This window comes from Hyla sarda, chromosome 3 (assembly GCF_029499605.1).
Source record: "Hyla sarda isolate aHylSar1 chromosome 3, aHylSar1.hap1, whole genome shotgun sequence".
In the NCBI taxonomy this organism is placed as follows: Eukaryota; Metazoa; Chordata; class Amphibia; order Anura; family Hylidae; genus Hyla; species Hyla sarda.
In genome coordinates, this window is record NC_079191.1 from 131189952 (window position 1) to 131212022 (window position 22071).

Sequence of the window (22071 nt, forward strand, 5' to 3'; positions counted from 1 at the left end):
CATCCTTGTGACCCTTTGGGCTTTGCAGTTCACTACAGGCTTTGACTATACCCCCTTCCAGGGGTGTTAAGCGCTGAAATTCTACCATTAGGTGAGCGGCCAACCGAAAGGCTGGTACAGTCCACCCTCTACCCCTCCTGGTACCTTGGGTAATACACGAGGCATGGTCCTTCTCTTTTCTCTTCTTACCAGGTATGGCTTAAAGGGGTTATCCAGAAATGGCAAAACAGAGCAAGTTTTTTCCCCAAAAAACAAATCACACCTGTCCTCAGACTGTGCCAAGTATTACAAATTGCCTCCATTCACTTTAATGGAATAGAGCTGTAATACCACATACAACCTGAGGACAGGGTTGATGCTGTTTTTGGAAGAAGTTAGCTCTGTTTTTCTAATCCTGAAATACCCCCCCCCCCATTAAGTTTGGACACTGTGCACCATGAATGTGCTAGAATTCTGGCATAAAATTTTGCTGCCATTTGCGCCAAGTAATGGTTGGAATAAACCTAAAATAGACAGACTAAGGCTGCATTCACACCACGTTTTTGCAATACAGTTCCCGTATACGTTTTCTATGTGAAAACCGTATGAAACCGTATGCATTGACTCTCCATTGAAAACCGTATGCCAAAAGAGGCATCAGGTTGTGTCCATTTTGCATCCTATACGGTTTTGTCAGGTTTTTTCCTGTCTACCACTTTTCTTGGTCCGGGTGAAAAACTGTATTAACCTGTATATGTTTTTTTTTTTTTAACATGGGAGTCAATGGGAACCGTACAGAACTGTATGTGCGTACAGTTCCATCCGGTTTTCACCATACGGTTTTTGACTTCGCACAGTTCTTTTTCTTGGAATTTCAATCAAACAAGTAAAATTTTATTCAAAATGGAGTGAAAAGTTAAATACGTATGTTTTTTTCTTAAAAAACGGATGCAACCGGATGTCATTTTTCAAACTGTATACAGTTTTTAACTGTATATTACGTTAAAATTTGTAGACACGTTTTGATACAGTTTAGTCAGGTTTTGAGGAACCGGTTTTTCCTCAAAAACCTGATACGGGAACAGTATTGCAAAAACGTGGTGTGAATGCAGCCTAAGAATGCAGCAGCCTGAGCCCTGAAGGTTAGTCACCCAAATTCTTAAACTGTCTTAGTTTACAGTCTAAGAATTGGCCTTTGCCTTTGTCACATATTGATTGAAAACGAGTAACAAATTGATTTCACAGCTTTTGTTTACTTTAAATAAGAAATTAAAGAATTGTGGTGTTTGCTATGGGCAAATCAACTGGCTTTTTTCCTCACAGTATTGATAAATCATAGCCAGTTATGTTTTACACCTAAATTGATAGATTTGATCGATTTTTGTCTTGTTTTTAAACTCCTCCATTTTGCTGCTACTATTTTTAAGTGCTGCAGATGTTCTGCATGGAGTTTCCGCTGCAGAAAATCCACAGCATTTCCATTACATGTGACCCTACCTTTTTAAATGATTATTTGACTTAAATTGTTCTTTCTATTTACAGGTTAGGAACGATAATATTTAGCCTGTTTGTTTGTGTAGGGCAGGTAAGAATAATAATAATAATAATAATAATGCATTAATAAGCCGCAATATTAACAATAATATATTAAAATAGATATCAGCAAAGGCTTTGTTCATATTGGCATTGTGGCTTGTTTCACATTATTCAATAAAGGATCCAGTTTTAGCCATTCATTCTTAGTAATTTAGTGGTAATAGACCAGTGTCAACAAAACCTCCGCTCTGTAAAGTTATGTAGTCTTCTCTGAAGTGCTGGTTTTACTTATTATGTACATAGTCCAGTTATAAGGCTCTTGATTTTATTTATTTTTATTTAAACTTCACAAAACATGCCCTAGAAACCACAAGGTTCTGTGCCGTACATTGTGAACAGGATTTTCAGGATATTCTAAAATCCATTACTGTGTAACATCTGGCTCCTGACCACATAGCATATGTAAGACTGCTTAAAAAAGAGATGTACTCCGATTATGATCAGTCAGCGAGGGATGAACTGTCATTACTGCATAAAGCAATGTTCATGGTGAATTTTACTTTTCAGGTAATATTTGCAGCTGGTGCGTTGTTCAATGCTTTCTGGTTAATGGAAGCGGGTCGACTGGTATTTGGGTGAGGAAATAATTTTTTTAAATTTTGTATTTATAACCTACCAGGTTGTGTTTTTATATATGTATATTACCAGTAGGTATACTTCATATATTCACTTTGTCATATGCATTATTAGTTACAATAATCTTTTAATATGGTCAAAATGAAGAGCCACTAGCAAGCGGAAGTTCTCTGATAACTTACATTCAGACTATCTTGAAGGGGGCATTAGCAGAAAGCTCCCATGTAAAAGGGGTACTCCGGCGATTAAAAAAAAAAATAACCTCCTGCTCTTGACAGTTCCTGAGACAGACAGAGGTGTCAGCAGAGAGCACTGTGGTTAGACAGAAAAGACATTTAAAAAGAAAAGACCTTCCTGTGGAGCATCCAGCAGCTGATGAGTACTGGAAGGGTTAAGATTTTTAAATAGAAGTAATTTACAAATCTGTTTAACTTTCTGGCACCCCTTTAACCTCTTAAGGACGCAGGGCGTACCTGTACGCCCGGCCCCGGTATATAACGTGACCCTGTGTCATACCGAGTCGGTCTTGGTGGCTAATGAAAGCCGGGACCCTGGGCTAATAGCATGGGTCACCAATCATTATGCCGCGCGCTATTAACCGATCGTTGTACCGTGCGCTATCCAAGTTGATCGCCGCATCTAAAATTAAAGTGAAAACTTCCCGGCAGTTCAGTTGGGCTGATCGGGACCTTTTCGGTGAAATCACGATGTCCCGATCAGCTAGAACGCGAACTAAGGTCCCCTCACCTGCCTCCGTAGCGTCGGATCGGCGATTGATTGCTCCAAGCCTGAAATCCAATCTTGAGCAATCGACCGCCGATAACACTGATCTTGGCCATGTAAATGCACGGCAATGATCTGTGTAGCAGATCAGTGCGTGCAGTGAAAGAACCACTAGGGAGCTATAACACTGCAAAAAAAAAAGTGTGAAAAAAAAGTTAATAAAGATCATTTAACCCCTTTCCTAATAAAAGTAAGAATCACCCCTCCTTTTCCCATTTAAAAAAAAAAAACTGTGTACATAAAAATTAACATATGTGGTATTGCCGCGTGTGGAAATATCCGAACTTTAAAAATATATAGTTAATTAAACCACATGGTCAATGGCGTACGCGCCATAAAGTCCAAAATAGCGTATTTTTGGTCACTTTTTAAGTAATGAAAAAATTATCAAAAAGCGATCAATATATAAAGGGTACTGATAAAAATGAAAGCCCCCCCAAAGTTACCAAATGGCATTTTTTCGTCAATTTTGTTGCCCCATTTTTTTTTCCCACTTTGCTGTGGATATTTTGATAAAATTATAAATGTCACTGCAAAGTAGAATTGGTGTCGCAAAAAATAAGCCATAAAATGGAATTTTAGGTGCAAAATTTAAAGCGTTATGATTTTTAGAAGGTGATGAGGAAAAAAAGGAAAATGCAAAAACTGAAAAACCCTGGGTCTTTAAGGGGTTAAATATTTTGTCTGTATTGTGTGAACTATTGAATGGTATTATAAAAAGCTTGGTCTAGTGGCTCCATAGCAGAAATGTTCATATCCAGTGTTTCTTTCAGGATTGGTGGGGAATCGCTTGCTGTTGCGCAGAATACATATGCAGTGAGTTGGTTCAAAGGAAAAGAACTGAACCTGGTGTTTGGATTGCAGCTCAGTATGGCCAGAGTGGTGAGTTCCAGTGAATCAGTCCATTCCTAGTTTATCAATGGTCAATGTGCCAACTATATAAATGTCTGTACAATAAGCCATAAATATCTGACATGTGGGGGGTTAGCCACTTCTTTGGTTACCTTCTGGGTACGACAATCCTAACTATATATTTGTGGGTTAGGGGACTCCTGTTAAGCTAATCCTAAGCATTATTTAGAACAACAATTTAATGACCAACCATAATGTTCTGGGCAATTGTCCATTGTGTAAATATGTAATATTGTGTTCTGACCATATACTTAGTGCTACCTCCAGAATGTAATCCTTTACCCTTAAAGAGGTGCCCCGCTGGATACATCTTATGCCCTATCCAAAGGAGGACCCCCGCGATCTCCGGCCTGGCAGCTGCAGCATCTGGAACACAGAAGCTTGCAGCTTCTGCATTTGTGATTTCACACCACGCCCCCTCCATTCATGTCTATGGGAGGGGTGTGACGGCTAGTACAAAGCCGTCGCGCCTCCTCCCATAGACTTGAATGGAGGGGGTGTGACGGCCTGCATGGGGAGTCATCGGGAACAGAGTGGAGTTCACTCCGTGACCTTAATGACAGGGGTGCTGGCCCGGATATCACCGGAGCACCGTCATCTTATCCCCTATCCTCTGGATAGGGGATAATATGTGTGTGGCGGAGTACCCCTTTTTCCTTTAATCTGCATTATTTAGATGCAGTTCACTGCTTAGACCAGAGCTGCTTTTGTGACGTAACCTCTGCCTTGCTGGAGGTCCTGTGTGTGTACCACTGGCAAACAGATCTGCTCTAATCCCACTCCCTGATATAGAGAGAATGAGAAATAGCTGTGCACCATGGAGGGGACTCCTAGGGGCTCAATTACAGCAGTAAGAGCCCAGAAATCGCCATACAGTACAGCTTTTAAAAGTACATACATGTGTTAAGTGGGCACTGTCATTTCAAACAACTTTTCTCTATATGATAGCTTATGTGATCCACATTGTTCCTAGAAGGTAAATCAAGGCTACTTATGTCTCACCACCCATAAAGCCCTGGTAAGCTGTACCTTTGTGTGTGTGTGTGTGTGTGTGTGTGTGTGTGTGTGTGTGTGTGTGTGTGTGGATAGATAGATAGATAGATAGATATAGATAATAGCAGTGTACCTTCTGTTGTATGTCCACAGTGCTGCAGTGTGATCTCACCATCCCCCCTTCCTTTAGCTTCTCAGCAGCAGTGTAACCCCTTCCTTGCTGTGCTTCTGTTCTTGGGTTTCTGCTCACAGAGCATTCTTGCAAACCTAGTGCATTAGTAATTTCCCCCCCCCTCCCCCACACGTCATCTATGGTGGTGTACTGTGTGTTGGTAAAATTATATTTTGATATCTATGTCCTCTGTTTGTGTGTATATCTATATATATATATATCTGACTTTAGATGGTGTTGGATGGTTTTATCTAGTTTCAATTAACTACTGTCCTAAGTCCTGGCCAGCACCCAGAAGGTGGAAAAACTATCCAAATGACCTTGTTAAATAATGAGGCTTTTATTGGATAACAAGCTTTTTCTATGAAAGTGTACAGGAACCCTGTGATTGGTAATAAAGTTTAACACTATGAGCCACCGGGGTTTCCATAGCCAATAAACTTACACTTGGAGTGTTGCCATATAAAAGAGCTGTAATCTATTTTGGGGTATGATTTTCTTCTGCGGAGCGGTTTCTCTGCTTGTAGGAGATCATCCACCTGTATCAATTCATGTGCATTAAATCTGTCTACTTATAAACACGGCTGGAGGTGACTGATCACAGGGAGAAATAGATCCTAACACTGTGTAAATCATCCCCCAGCACAGTCAGCCTGTTCAGTGCACTTTCACTAGTACTGTGCCATGGCATAGCAGGCAGGACGGGGTGTTTTGCTGTAGGCAAATAAAGGGAGTAAGTGCATGTGGCAAAGTACCCAGTCTTTGTCCTGCCCCCTGAAATGGAGAGAATGAGAAATATCTGTTCTTAATGGAGGGGACTCTCATGGGGTTAATGACATCAGGGAGAGCCCTTCATTCACCTTGTTACCACTCTTAAGAGTTAAAATAATCCAGGCAGGTTTTAAAAATCTTTTGAGATGGCAGACTCATTTAAAGGAGTAGTCCAGTGGTGACTCAGTGGTGAACAACTTATCCCATATCTTAAAGATAGGGGATAAGTTGCAGATCGCGGGGGGTCCGACTGCTGGGGCCCCCTGCCATCTCCTGTACGGAGCCCCGACAGCCCGCGGGAAGGGGGCGTGTCGACCTCCGCACGAAGCGGCGGCCGACACGCCCCCTCAATACAACTATGGCAGAGCCGAAGCGCTGCCTTCGGCAATCTCCGGCTCTGCCATTGAGATGTATTGAGGGGGCGTGTCGGCCGCCGCTTCGTGCGGGGGTCGACACCCGCTATCTGGCCGGAGAGCCGGGGCCCCGTACAGAGAGATCGCAGGGGGCCCCAGCGGTCGGACCCCCTGCGATCTCAAACTTATCCCCTATCCTTAGGATAGGGGATAAGTTTTTCACCACTGGACTTCCCCTTTAAGCTGTCTGCTACTCTTGGGTTCAGAAATGTGTCAGACATTCAGTACAATTCCCCATATTTTCTATTAGGTATGTATGTGGTAGGGGAAGGTATGTAAAGCACAGTACTCTATTTAAATGGTGTGTTTTTTTATTTCAGGGCAGCACTGTTAACATGAATGTCATGGGACTGGTGTACGAACAGATAAAGGCTGCTATGGGCTCTACTGGTTACACAACGCTTGGTGTAACCCTTATGATCGGTAAATGTTTTTTCTTTCAAATAACATAAAACATATGGTTTTACTTCTTTAAATGCAGTATGTGCAACAGCTTCTACCTAGAATGCTCCTGTTTGGTAAGGGAAGGTGTCAACAGAAAATAATCTGACATTGAAATCAATTTTTATGGTAAACGTTAAGGAGTATGGGGGGGATTCATCAATCTATATAGAGTCATTTTAGGTGTATTTTCTTGCGCAAGGATATTTCCTGCGTTCTTTTTGTGCGTCTTTTTTGGTGGAACTTTTTCTAAAGATGTCACCCTTCAGGTGTAGCGTAGAGCTGTTTTTCTGGTAGACATGAATTTATTAACTGCGTCTTTTTTTTTTTTTTGCACAAAAAATGGACCCAAGTGTCATTTCCTTGCGCAAATATACACCAGCTCCGAGCACACGTACAAGTCTGCCTTATATTTTTTTCAAGAGCTGAGATGGGCTGGATTCTATTACTGCACATGATTCACAGAGACCCGTGCGCAAGTTTAGTAAATTTTGCGCAGGTAAATGACAAATACACGCAGCAGAAAGGGGTAAAAAAAAAAAGCTCTACCATACACTGATGTTGATGAATCCCCCCCATGTGCTTATGGAGTTAGTTTAGGTGATAGATGCTTTAACGTAAACATTTTTTTTTTTATCTACTGTAAATTGCCTAAACCTGGCGGTAATGGAACCTGATGTGTAGTATTAAATGTTTGAGCTATTGGATTGTTTAAAAAATATATATTTTCACATAGGGGCTATCTAGCACCTGATAAAGGGGCTATCTAGTCTGGGCTATCTAGCACCTTACAACAGGATAAGTGTCTGATGGGAATAATAACTTCTCTCCTCTGGTCTGGAGTTATCATGCTCTTAGTTGCTTCATTATTGACCTTTATGTACACAGAATATTTGTGTAAAGTTTTGACTGTGTCCTTACATTTTGGGCTTTTGTTGCAGGTGGCGTAACATGTTTGTTCTCACTGGTTTGTGCGCTAGCTCTTGGCTATCTGGATAGAAGAGCAGAAAAGATTCTCAACAAAGAACAAGGAGAAACTGGTAGGAGCGTATTCCTTCGTATTAAGTGACAGTGTATGCCAGTGTTTCCCAACCAGGGTGCCTCCAGCTGTTGCAAAACTACAACTCCCAGCATGCCCGGACAGCCTTCGGCTGTCCGGGCATGCTGGGCGTTGTAGTTTTGCAACAGCTGGAGGCACCCTTGTGTTGGGAAACACTGGAGTATGCCCTCTCTCTTGGGGTGCATTCACACCACGTTTTTGCAGTACAGTTCCCGTATACGTTTTCAATGTGGAACCACATTGAAAACCATATGCATTGGAAACTGTATGCCAAACGATGTATTCGGTTGCATCCGTTTTGCGTCTTGTACGGTTTTGTCCGTTTTTTTTTTTTTTTTCCCCGTACCCAAAACCGTAGCCCTACTACGTTTTTTTGGTCCGGGCGAATAACCATATTAAACCGTACACTTTTTTTTTTTTAACACGGGAGTCAATGGGAACCGTAGAGAACCGTATGTGCGTATGGTTCCATCCGGTTTGCACCATATGGTTTTTTTACTTTTTGTACAGTTTTTTTTTTCTTGGAATTTCAATCAAACAAGTGAAACTTTATTCATAATGGAGTGAAAAGTTAAAAAGGTATACGTTTTTTTTCTTAAAAAACAGATGCAACCGGACATCATTTTTCAAACCGAATATGGTTTTTAACCATATACGGATTAAAATTTGTATACACATTTTGATACAGTTTAGTCCGGTTTTGAGGAATCAGTTTTTCATCAAAAACCTGATACAGAAACTGTATTGCAAAAACGTGGTGTGAACGCAGCCTTATGTGTTTGTGCAGTTCAAGCAAAATAGGGAAGCTAAAAAATTACCTCTGTGCATCTCAGCACGATGGAATACCCTGGGTGAAAAGTTCACCACATTTTATTTGTAAGTTGTTAAAAAAAAATCCTTTCTTTTTTCCCAGGTGAAGTGATCAAACTGACTGATGTCAAGGACTTTTCTCTCAGCCTTTGGTTGATATTTTTAATATGCGTTTGCTACTATGTTGCTGTCTTCCCTTTCATTGGCCTTGGAAAGTAAGTATGCTGTATAGATTTGCTATGTATCTTTGTATTTAAGCATTTGTCAGATCATTCAGAGTCCAGGCTGGACTAGATCTCTGTTGGTGGTAGGTCTTGATTTCTAATACCCCCACATTTAGCTGATTGAAGGAATCACAGCGCTAGTGCCGGGGGGGGGGGGGGGGGGGGGGCACTAGCGCTGTGCTGCCTCCTTGTCTTTCTCACACATCTATGGCATGCCTTTAAAGCAGTGCTTCTCAAATAGGGGGACGCGAGGCTCCGTAAAGGGGGGCCCGACTCACTCGCAAGCGGCGTCCCTCTACGGCTGGATCTTACTTTCGGCCCTGGGTTGTCAGTGTGGCTGCCTGGGAGAGGCGCTTATAACTCCGGCGTGGCGCGCTGCTACGTTCAGACGTGAGGTCACGTCACCGGGGTGACGTGACCTCACTTCTAAGCGCAGCAGCCCACCATGTCGGAGTTCACTGTGCCACCGAGCAGTGCGCCCGCCGCCCTGCTCTCTCTCGTACAGGCCCTGCTTGTCCTCCATGTAAAGAGCCCTGCTTGTTGTCAGTGTACAGAGCCCTGCTTGTTGTCAGTGTACAGAGCCCTGCTTGTTGTCAGTGTACAGAGCCCTGCTTGTTGACAGTGTACAGAGCCCTGCTTGTTGTCAGTGTACAGAGCCCTGCTTGTTGTCAGTGTACAGAGCCCTGCTTGTTGTCAGTGTACAGAGCCCTGCTTGTTGACAGTGTACAGAGCCCTGCTTGTCCTCAGGTACAGAGCCCTGCTTGTCCTCAGGTACAGAGCCCTGCTTGTCCTCAGGTACAGAGCCCTGCTTGTCCTCAGGTACAGAGCCCTGCTTGTCCTCAGGTACAGAGCCCTGCTTGTCCTCAGGTACAGAGCCCTGCTTGTCCTCAGGTACAGAGCCCTGCTTGTCCTCAGGTACAGAGCCCTGCTTGTCCTCAGGTACAGAGCCCTGCTTGTCCTCAGGTACAGAGCCCTGCTTGTCCTCAGGTACAGAGCCCTGCTTGTCCTCAGGTACAGAGCCCTGCTTGTCCTCAGGTACAGAGCCCTGCTTGTCCTCAGGTACAGAGCCCTGCTTGTCCTCAGGTACAGAGCCCTGCTTGTCCTCAGGTACAGAGCCCTGCTTGTCCTCAGGTACAGAGCCCTGCTTGTCCTCAGGTACAGAGCCCTGCTTGTCCTCAGGTACAGAGCCCTGCTTGTCCTCAGGTACAGAGCCCTGCTTGTCCTCAGGTACAGAGCCCTGCTTGTCCTCAGGTACAGAGCCCTGCTTGTCCTCGGGTACAGAGCCCTGCTTGTCCTCGGGTACAGAGCCCTGCTTGTCCTCGGGTACAGAGCCCTGCTTGTCCTCGGGTACAGAGCCCTGCTTGTCCTCAGGTACAGAGCCCTGCTTGTCCTCAGGTACAGAGCCCTGCTTGTCCTCAGTGTACAGAGCCCTGCTTGTCCTCAGTGTACAGAGCCCTGCTTGTCCTCAGTGTACAGAGCCCTGCTTGTCCTCAGTGTACAGAGCCCTGCTTGTCCTCAGTGTACAGAGCCCTGCTTGTCCTCAGTGTACAGAGCCCTGCTTGTCCTCAGTGTACAGAGCCCTGCTTGTCCTCAGTGTACAGAGCCCTGCTTGTCCTCAGTGTACAGAGCCCTGCTTGTCCTCAGTGTACAGAGCCCTGCTTGTCCTCAGTGTACAGAGCCCTGCTTGTCCTCAGTGTACAGAGCCCTGCTTGTCCTCAGGTACAGAGCCCTGCTTGTCCTCAGGTACAGAGCCCTGCTTGTCCTCAGGTACAGAGCCCTGCTTGTCCTCAGGTACAGAGCCCTGCTTGTCCTCAGGTACAGAGCCCTGCTTGTCCTCAGGTACAGAGCCCTGCTTGTCCTCAGTGTACAGAGCCCTGCTTGTCCTCAGTGTACAGAGCCCTGCTTGTCCTCAGTGTACAGAGCCCTGCTTGTCCTCAGTGTACAGAGCCCTGCTTGTCGTCAGTGTACAGAGCCCTGCTTGTCGTCAGTGTACAGAGCCCTGCTTGTCGTCAGTGTACAGAGCCCTGCTTGTCGTCAGTGTACAGAGCCCTGCTTGTCGTCAGTGTACAGAGCCCTGCTTGTCGTCAGTGTACAGAGCCCTGCTTGTCGTCAGTGTACAGAGCCCTGCTAGTTGTCCGTGTACAGAGCCCTGCTAGTTGTCCGTGTACAGAGCCCTGCTAGTTGTCCGTGTACAGAGCCCTGCTAGTTGTCCGTGTACAGAGCCCTGCTAGTTGTCCGTGTACAGAGCCCTGCTAGTTGTCCGTGTACAGAGCCCTGCTAGTTGTCCGTGTACAGAGCCCTGCTAGTTGTCCGTGTACAGAGCCCTGCTAGTTGTCAGTGTACAGAGCCCTGCTAGTTGTCAGTGTACAGAGCCCTGCTAGTTGTCAGTGTACAGAGCCCTGCTTGTTGTCAGTGTACAGAGCCCTGCTTGTTGTCAGTGTACAGAGCCCTGCTTGTTGTCAGTGTACAGAGCCCTGCTTGTTGTCAGTGCACAGAGCCCTGCTTGTTGTCAGTGCACAGAGCCCTGCTTGTTGTCAGTGCACAGAGCCCTGCTTGTTGTCAGTGCACAGAGCCTCATATACGTTAATAAGGATACAGTGTTATGCAGAGGTGTACGTATAACAATTTTATAGACAAATGATACTATTTACAGTCGCGCGGGGGCGCTAAATGTTTTTCTTCTTCCTGGGGGGGGGAGCATGACAGAAAATAATTGAGAAGCACTGCTTTAAAGTAAAATTTTTCTGAAGTTCTGCTTTGTTTCATAGTAAATTATAGGGGAGCCTGTGCCTTTTTTTATACTGCCCTTAGTTCAGGCAGTACGAAATACATGGCAGGTTCTCAAAGTATATTCTTAACACATACTGTATTAAAGAGGTACTCCGCCCCTAGACATCTTATCCCCTATCTAAAGGATGGGAGAGAAGATGTCTGATTGCGTGGGTCCCAGCATGGCACCCTGGTCAACTCTGCTCTAGGCCAGCCACCGGACCCACCCCCGCGGGATCTCAGTGCCGACGCCGCAGTGTTCTGAACACGGAAGCTTGGAGCATAGCCGCCATGCCTCGTCCCATGGATATGAATAAAGGGGGTGTGACGGCTGTGGTCGCCCATCATCTCGCACGGAGCAAAGTTTTCTCCGTGCACCGGATGACTGGGGTGCCGAGTCAGAGAGCTGGGACCCCCCCTCAAACAGACATCTTATCCCCTATCCTTTGGATAGGGGATATAATGTCTAAGGACGGAGTACTTCTTTAAGGAGTATCTATACTAAAAACTTGGAGGATGCTACAAAAAAGTTTATTTTATTTTTAGATCTGTTTTCTACATTAGTCTACTTTGACATTATTATAACCCCATTGTTGTTTGGTTCTCTAGGGTTTTCTTCATTGAGAAGTTTCAGTTCTCACCTGTTCAAGCGGGAGCCATAAACAGGTGCGCTTATACTGTACATAAAGTCACCATGTGCAGAACAGAAACTAGTGTTGTGCAATTATCAGCTGACCAGATATAACATTTACAGATTGGTCTCATTTTCACTGGTTTTTATGCTTTGTTTTTGTCTTCTTTAGCGTGGTTTACATCATTTCTGCACCGCTTTCACCTGTATTTGGTTTCATGGTTGACCGAATTGGGAAGAACATTATCTGGGTTATGTGTGCTGTGGTGGCTACTCTTGCTGCTCATCTCATGTTGGCCTTTACCTTGTGGAACCCCTGGATTGCTATGGTACGTGTGGATAACACTTTGCTTAAAGAGGACCCATGGCCAACCCCCAAGATTGCATTATCATGAAATACTTTAGGATGCCTTGATCCTAAACCTTTTTACGGTTTCTTGACACACCCTTCTGTTCCCGAGATATTTGGATTTATACTTTTGACAATTCAGGGAATCAGATGGTCATACTTACTGCTCCTCGTTCAGTGCCCCCGCTCATCCGTAATCCCCAGTCTTCAGTATATGCAAATGTTGGAGGTTAGTGCATGGGGGCATTTCCAAGCCCCTGGTGCATGGTGATGTCCGGCCTGGATTTTCATGGTAATGCCCTCTACCCTGTGCTGAGTCTTTGCACAGTGGAGATACATTTCTACAGCAGAGGAGGAGGCATTACTCTGAAGATCCAAGCCAGATGTTCCTCTACACAATATACTTGGGAACCGAAAGACAAGAATTTTCCCATAGCAGCCAATCGCAGCTCAGCTTTCACTTTACCAGAGCTCGTTTGCTGAGCTGTGATTGGTTGTTGTGGGAAAATCTCTCCACTTTTTCTCTCACACAGTTTGATAAATCTGGGCCATAAAGTTTACACGTAATTGAGACTCAGTTGATAAAACATGTCCCTATTGATGTAACCCAGGCTACCACACCAGAGCACATGCAGCAGTTACTAGAGATGAGCGAACTTACAGTAAGTTCGATTCGTCACAAACTTCTCGGCTCGGCAGTTGATGGCTTATTCTGCATAAATTAGTTCAGCTTTCAGGTGCTCCCGTGGGCTGGAAAAGGTGGATACAGTCCTAGGAGACTCTTTCCTAGGACTGTATCCACCTTTTCCAGCCCACAGGAGCACCTGAAAGCTGAACTAATTTATGAAGGATAAGTCATCAACTGCTGAGCCGAGAAGTTTGTGACGAATCGAATTTACTGTAAGTTGGCTCATCTCTAATAGTTAATGTCTATGCAGTGTTTCCCAACCAGGGTGCCTCCAGCTGTTGCAAAACTACAACTCCCAGCATGCCCGGACAGCCGAAGGCTGTCCGGGCATTCTGGGAGTTGTAGTTTTGCAACAGCTGGAGGCACCCTGGTTGGGAAACACTGGTCTATGGATATAAATGTACATCTTTTAGTAATGTTGCCTTTTTTTATTTAACAGAGTTTGTTAGGTGTGTCCTATTCTCTTTTGGCTTGTGCATTGTGGCCAATGGTTGCCTTTGTGGTCCCCGAGCATCAGCTAGGAACTGCATATGGATTGTAAGTAGAATTCCTGACCCTTATTTTTTGCTTGTAACTATCTGCAGTTCTATAAAATGGCAGACATAAACTTTATTTAGAAATATTTCATGATCCTTCTAATTTGTTCTGACATTACATATATTCTTTTATTGCCATCGCAGTATGCAGTCCATCCAGAACCTGGGTCTTGCCATTATTGCCATTCTTGCTGGAGTCATCTTGGATTCCCGAGGATATCTGTTTTTAGAAGTCTTCTTCAGTGCTTGCATCTGCAGTAAGGATTATCTAACATTCATTTCATAATATTTAAAGTGTAGCTCCCACCATCCTTTTATTTTTTTCTATCCCTGCCTATTGCCCATCTAGCCCTAACCCCCTCCCTGCCTTTAATTTTATTAATTTTTTTTACATATTAAAAATGCCTTTTGTCTGCCTGGTAGTGTGCTCACTACCAGGCAGACTTCCCCAGCAGGCGCGCGCGACATCACTGATGCCTGCTGGGGGGGACTTCCACCCTTAGTTCATCTATACAGGTTGCCTCCAGCTGTTTCACCACTACAACTCCCAGCTTGCCCTGACATCTATTGGCTGTCAGGGCATGCTGGGAGTTGTAGTGGGGAAACAACTGGAGGCATACTGTATAGGTGAACACCGTATCTGTGATGGCCACAGCTGCCGAACATCCCGTTCCCCGCCGCGCAAGCCGCTCCCCCACCCACGCTGAATCCTCTCCTGCCAACCCCCCCCCGCTCAAAAAAAAAAAGTTAGAAATGTTTTATTTTATTTATTTCCCAATATAATTTCTCATATTTTAAATAGAAAGTAAAGCACAAAAAGACAAAAATAATTATCAGTGTTTGTTTTATTAAAATATATTTTATTCCACACAATGAACACTGTAAAATAAAGTTCTCTCTGCCAAAAATAAAGTTCTCGTTTTTTTTTTTTTTTTTTTTTTATTCTTAGTTCCCCCCAAAAAATGGATTACATAGTGAACAAAAAAGTCAATCTACCCTAATATAGGATTTATATACCAAGAAGAAAACACCAGTTGATAATCAATATAGGGTAATAAAGTCAATAACTTTATTGATCCGAATAATAATACATATAGAAAAAGGTGCTCAGATAAAATTCCAGACTGAAAATAACTAGGAGAATGCACTATAATCCCTGGACTATTTACATGATTAAGTGCATTGTCCTAGTTATTTTCAGTCTGGAATTTTATCTGAGCACCTTTTTCTATATGTATTATTATTCGGATCAATAAAGTTATTGACTTTATTACCCTATATTGATTATCAACTGGTGTTTTCTTCTTGGGGTGTGTGTATATGTGTGTGTATATATATATATATATGTGTATGTTATACAAGTTGATAGAGGATGTAATTCCTTATTATTAGTCCATAACTGGCCCCTTAGAAATATGCATATTATAGGTCATGGGGTTAGGCGGAGAAGCCTGATGGAACTTCTTGTGTATACCTAATATAGGATTACAGCCCACCCCACAATAAAAATAGAAAAAGCTACAGTGATATGTGAGAATATGAATTAAACTGCAAAATAAGGTTAAAGTGGTTTTCTGAGCATGGAAGTTTTTTTTGACAAGCAAATAGTCCACCAATTATATACAGTGGGGCAAAAAAGTATTTAGTCAGCCACCAATTGTGACAGTTCTCCCTCTTAAAAAGATGAGAGACCTGTAATTTTCATCATAGGTATACCTCAACTATGAGAGACAGAATGAGAAAAAAAATCCATAAAATCACATTGTCTGTTTTTAAAGAATTTATTTGCAAATTATGGTGGAAAATAAGTATTTGGTCACCTACAAACAAGCAAGATTCCTGGCTCTCACAGACCTGTAACTTCTTCTTTAAGAGTTACCTCGGTCCTTCACTCCTTACCGGTATTAATGGAACCTGTTTGAACTTATCAGCATAAAAGACGTGTGTCAACAACCTCAAACAGTCACACTCCAAACTCCACTATAGCCAAGACCAAAGAGCTGTCGAAGGACACCAGAAACAAAATTGTTGACCTGCACCAGGCTGGGAAGACTGAATCTGTAATAGGCAAGCAGCTTAGTGTGAAGAAATAAACTGTGGGAGCAATTATTAGAAAATGGAAGACATACAAGACCACTGATAATCTCCCTCGATCTGGGGCTCCACGCAATATCTCACCTGGTGGTGTCAACATGATCACGAGAACGGTGAGCAAAAATCCAAGAACCACATGGGAGGACCTAGTGAATGAACTGCAGAGAGCTGGGACCAAAGTAACAAAGGCTACTATCAGTAACACACTACACCGCCAGGGACCCAAATCATGCAGTGCCAGACGTGTCCCCCTGCTTAAAGGATAACTCCAGGATGTACAACTTATCCCCTAGGATAGGGAGTAAGTGTTAGATCACGGGGGGTCCAACGCTGGGGCCCCCCATGATCTGAACGGAGCCCTGCTCCCTGCAAGAAATTAGTATTTTCGACAACCGCCGGAAGCGGCCTTCAACACGCAGTTCTATAGGAGAGCTGGAGTGCTGCTTTCGGCAATCTCCGGCTCTGCCATAGAACTGCATGGAGGGGTGTGTCGGCCCAGAGGTCGTACCCCCCACAATCTAACATCCCCTATCCTTATGATAGGGGATAAGTTGTACAGTAAGCCAGTACATGTAAGCCAGTACATGTTCGGGCCCGTCTGATGTTTGCTAGAGAGCATTTGGTTGATCCAGAAGAGTATTGGGAGAATGTCATATGGTCAGATGGAACCAAAGTAGAACTTTTTGGTAAAAACTCAACTCGTCGTGTTTGAAGGAGAAAGAATGCTGAGTTGCATCCAAAGAACACCATACCTACTGTGAAGCATAGGGGTGGAAACATCATGCTTTGGGGCTGTTTCTCTAAGGGACCAGGATGACTGATCCGTGTAAAGGAAACAATGGGGCCATGTATTGTGAGATTTTGAGTGAAAACCTTCCATCAGCAAGGGCATTGAAGATGAAACGTGGCTGGGTCTTTCAGCATGACAATGGTCCCAAACACACCGCCCGGGTAATGAAGGAGGGGTTTGTAAGAAGCATTTCAAGGTCCTGAAGTGGCCTAGCCAGTCTCCAGATCTCAACCCCACAGAAAAACTTTGGAGGCAGTTGAAAGTCTGTGTTGCCCAGCGACAGCCCCAAAACATCACTGCTCTAGAGGAGATCTGCATGGTGGAATGGGCCAAAATACCAGCACCTTGTGAAGACTTACCACTGTCATTGCCAACAAAGGGTATATTTGCACAAAGGTAAAAAACTGGATATTTCTATGTGGCGCTGGACCAAAAAGGCGAAAGGAGAGCAAGCTCTTGATGATGAACAAACTGGCATTTATTATAGCACATACAATGCGTTTCAAGCCTGTAAAGGGCCCTTCCTCAGGACAAGGTGCCTTTATGGGCTTGAAATGCGTTGTATGTGCTATAATAAATGCCAGTTTGTTCATCATCAAGAGCTTGCTCTCCCTTCGCCTTTTTGGTCCAGCGCCGCATAGAAATATCCAGTTTTTTACCTTTGTGCAAATCTTATCACCGTTGACAGATCCCAGTGACCGGGAGGATAGCGAGCTGCAGGACCATTGATTACCACTCTACATGCGATAAGAGGTGTTGTGCTCTCAGCGCAACACAACATGGTGAGTGGGATTCTTGTATTTTATTTGGAATAATACTGTCCAATTGTACTTCACTAGGGGTGATTGTGTCTTTTTTGTTCTTTTTCCTTTTTTATATAACAACGGGTATATAACAAAGTATTGAGATGAACTTTTGTTATTGACCAAATACTTATTTTCCACCATAATTTGCAAAGAAATTCTTGAAAAATCAGACAATGTGATTTTCTGGATTTTTTTCCCCATTCTGTCTCTCATAGTTGAGATATACCTATGATGGAAATTACAGGCCTCTCTCATCTTTTTAAGTGGGAGAACTTGCACAATTGGTGTCTGACTAAATACTTTTTTGAACCACTGTATGTAAAAACTTACAAGACAAATGATCTGCTACTGATATCTTAGCTCCAGGTACTGCTTTCAGATTGTTGATGGAAGTGATTTATGGTTGATTGGCCTAACATGTGTTTTTTTATGCGGTAGCATTAAAATAACGCTTCATTGGATATTAGGGACCCGACCCTAAACAACTCATTATCACTGTTCACCTCCATCAAGCCTTACAGTAGGCATTATACGGTATATTCAGCTAAGTGTAGAATGCTGTGGGCATCCAGCAAACAAAGATTTATCCATCAGCCTGGTAGATAATGAAAGAAGCCTCATTACTCCAGAAAACACATTGGCATTATGCTGTACTCCACTCCAGTTTCTGGCTCATAGAAGAAGAACATTTCAAATTTTCTTGGGTTTTTAAGGGGTTCAGCTTTCTTCTGCTGTTACCAGTCCCTGCTGTCAATGTTTCTTCTTTACTGTCCTGACATGCAAGAAATGCCCCGTCTGCTGGGCCACTGCTGTGGCTAGTGATGGGCTAAGCAGGCATTTCCTGTGTGACAGGAGTGAAAAGGGGAGGCATTGATAGCAGGGACTGGCAACGGCTACAACTTTTATTTTGTGCTGCCCCCCAGGGAACTTTTACATGAAAAACTGTATCCTTTACCCTTTTACTGTCAGCGTTCATAAAGCAACATTTAGACTACATTCAAGAAACCAAAATATTATGCTCGCTATCAAACTGACAGTGACATTGTTTTTGGTAAGTGTATGTTTTTTGACAACTACTCATTTGTGGCGCCACCCATTAGGAACATATGGTAAAAATAAAGTTTTCTAATTCTCTCTATTAGTTTCATGTCATGGATATTTTCCTCATCTGTCTTTTGATATGGTGTGACAGATTTGATACAGTGATATAAACATTTCTGTTGTTTTCATTGCTTTGTCCTTCTTTGTTTGCAGTGGCCATTGTAGCTGTTGTCATGTTGTACTTTGTGAACCACCTTAAAGGTAAGTAGACCTTATATTGACCATGTCCAAGCTTATGTCAGGACCTTACAATAAAAAATCTAGGCAGGTTTGCAGTGGCTTAGGGTGTAAGTAATGCATGCCTTATCCCTGGCGTGTATGTGTTTATACTGACATACTGCATGAAGTCACATTTTGTACATTTTGCAGTTGGTTTCCAATGAAGATCTTACTAAAAGATTATGGGGAACTTTATCAAAACCTGTGCAGAGCAACCATGAAGAAGTTGCAACTGGTCCACTGTAGCTTTGCGCAGGTTTTGAGAATTATCCCCCAATTATTATCTCCCAAGTGTTTTCAGCTTGTTGTGCATTACAAACAGAAGTCCTCAAACATCATCTTCTTCATAGGTGGAGACCTCAACCTGTCTTCATGGGAAAGAGAAAAACTACAGAAACAGGCGGCCATTGAGTGAGTACATAAGAATCGATTGTAGAAATTTAAGGAGATCTCCAATCTAAATAGATTCTCCTCCTTTGTATTATAAAAAGTTCTGCAATCTTCTGATATGTTTTGTGTATCAATTCCTCACAGTTTCCATAAGTTTCCGCTGCATTTATTGAATGAAAACCTTCACTGTTTACTTCCTTCAAGTGCTCTTACACAGTGCAGTTTTGCCGACGTTCTGTGGTGCAGTTTTAAATAATGACTAAATAAAATAAAGAACAGATGCTACTTCAAATCCTCAACTCCGGATTTTACAACTTAAAATCTGCAGCAGATCTGGTGTGTGTGAATACACACCTAAGCTCTTACACTGTGCAGTTTTTGCTACAGATTCGCAGCCAAATCCAGCCATGGATTATAATGAATGTAAAGAACAGATGTGACTGCTCCTATTTTTTATTGATTTAAACGGGTACTCTGCTGCTCAGGGTTAGGTACAAACTGTTCCGAACGCCGGAGCCAGGAGCTCGTGACATCATAGCCCCGCCCCATTATGATGTTACATCCCACCCCCTCAATGCAAGTCTATGGGAGGGGCGTGACAATTGTCACACACCCTCCCATAGACTAGCATTGAGGGAGCAGGGCGTGACTTCATGAGGGGTGGGGCTACAACGTCACGAGCTCCTGGCTCCAGCATTCGGAATAGTTTGTACCAAATGCTGAGCAGTGCAGCACCCCTTTAAATTCACATCAGGAGTGTATTCAAAAGAGTAGAGGCAGCATCTGTTCTTTATATGATCTAATGTATGATTCCACATCTGGTTTTGTCATTAGAAATTCACAGTGTAAGAGCAACCTTATAGTGTATTCACACACACTGGATCCACTGCGCATTTAAAGTTGTAAAATCCGCAGTTGTGGATTTAAAGTTGTAAAATTTTACAAGGCAGAGCCTTGTAAAATCCGTAACTTCACATCTGCAGCTGATCCAGTGTGTGAATGCACCCTTAGTGTACATTCACACGCTTTTAATCCGCTGCGGGTTTTCCTCAAGCCGATTTGCTGCAGAACTCCTGAAGTCAGTGGGGTAGCCACATAATCTGCTTGTGGATTATGTTTGTGTAAATGGTACCTGAGGCTACAAAATTTGTCCTGGTCATTTAATTATTTGGAGAAAGACTCCTGATATAAGCGTACTGAAACTGTAAGAGGCTGCATAGCTGTGTGGTCATTATATGGCCAGCTGCTATAATGAAAGGACTTTGTGGGGGAGATTTACCAAAACCTGTGTAGGGCAAAAGCAGTTGCCCATAGCAACCAATCAGACTGCTTTCATTTTTAAAAAGGATAGAGGAAAAGATGTAGGAGATGGTAGCGCCTCGTGTCCACGTAGGTAGTTATATGGCGGGATAGCCTCTGTTGAGAGTGCTGTCACCTGTGGTGACTTTCAAGTAATATCTTGTTAAACAGTGGTGTGCAGGCCAGCAGTGGTGTAGACGGGAACTTCAGTGGCCCTTTACCCAAGGAGGTCAGGATACAAGGAATTTTCAGTTTCAATATTTCCTTTATTGAAAACGTAATAAAAATACAGAAAATAAAATCTCACATGAAGTGGCAAGACGCGTTTCGGGAGGGTAATCTCCCTTTTTCAATTGCAAGGTACGACCTCTTACCTTGCAAATGAAAAAGTGTGCCTTGCGCACGAAATAGCCATCACCGCTGCGTGGACGGCGTCCGAGTCCTCCCTTGCCTTGCCTATTACTATGTTGCATTTCATGGAATAAAACACGTTTGCGATACCACGAGACTGGTGAGTGCCATTCATCTTTTCAATTGCTGCATTCTTATAGACTGTCTTCTAAGAATTGAGCACCCCAGTCCGGATCTACTGCAGTTGCCACCTTTGACACAGGTGTACACGAACTTGCCATATAGCCACATTTATGTAGTGCAGTGCCGAACGCTATCTCTATACTGCCGAAAAAGGGACATTACCCTCCCAAAACGCGTCTTGCCACTTCATATGAGATTTTATTGTTTTATTTTCTGTATTTTTATTACATTTTCAATAAAGGAACTATTGAAACTGAAAATTCCATGTATCCTGACCTATTTGGGTGGAAGTGCCGCTGCAGTGTTTTTGCTAAATTTCTTCTGTTCATTTTTGAAAAGGCCTCTGAAAAATGAAAGAAGCGATCTGATTGGTTACTAGGAGCAACTGTACCACTCTTCCATTAGACAGGTTTTAACAAATCTCCCCCAAGTATACACTGTGAATTTGGGATGAAACAAATGACCCTACCTCATATGTCCATATAATGCGAATTCACAAGCAATGTATGGCAAACTATAGATGCTTCAATTGGAATAACTACAAGGAACTTGAGGAATTGATACACGAAGACTTTCGGGATTCTGTGAGAACTGGACCCATTGTCAATCAGAGTCCATGGTTAGAGGCTGCTGTAAGACCCATCAGTGTGAGCACACTATGTGAGACACTACAACTTGCACCATGAATTTAAAGGCAGGCACCAATTTTTATAGGGATTTAGCCTTGATGCTTTTAGGTTGGATTAGGTTTCCAAAATGAAAACCCTTTAATGTTTAGTGTGATTGTCTGTGCTATTGCTGCTGGGCAACCATCTGCTTCCTGTTGCTTTATGTGCTTATTAACTTATCTGCTGTCGCTTTGCAACTGCAACTAGTAGGTCAAATCTACCCATAGCAGACTTTTTCCACATGGATTGTAACTTAAGTTAGGCTGCATTCACCCCCTGTTTTTGCAATACAGTTCCCGTATACGTTTTCTATGTAAAAACTGTACAAAACCGCATTGAAAACCGTATGCATTGACTCTCCATTGAAAACCGTATGCCAAAAGATGCATCTGGTTGTATCCATTTTGCATCCTGTACGGTTTTGTCAGTTTTTTCCCGTACCCAAAACCGTAGTCTACCACGGTTTT

General features: G+C 43.3%; 1 protein-coding gene across 2 annotated transcripts in view; it reads left to right on the forward strand.

The window, feature by feature from the left end:
* Positions 1-22071, forward strand: part of MFSD1 (major facilitator superfamily domain containing 1) — a 63497-nt gene that overhangs the window by 22354 nt on the left and 19072 nt on the right. For both annotated transcript variants that reach the window (XM_056565048.1, XM_056565049.1), the window contains exons 4-15: positions 1522-1564; positions 2083-2150; positions 3708-3816; positions 6516-6618; positions 7578-7676; positions 8610-8721; positions 12109-12165; positions 12303-12459; positions 13607-13704; positions 13848-13960; positions 18648-18695; positions 19064-19124. In XM_056565048.1, coding sequence (XP_056421023.1) covers positions 1522-1564; positions 2083-2150; positions 3708-3816; positions 6516-6618; positions 7578-7676; positions 8610-8721; positions 12109-12165; positions 12303-12459; positions 13607-13704; positions 13848-13960; positions 18648-18695; positions 19064-19124 — 1068 coding nt within the window. The remainder of the gene's footprint in view (positions 1-1521; positions 1565-2082; positions 2151-3707; positions 3817-6515; positions 6619-7577; positions 7677-8609; positions 8722-12108; positions 12166-12302; positions 12460-13606; positions 13705-13847; positions 13961-18647; positions 18696-19063; positions 19125-22071) is intronic.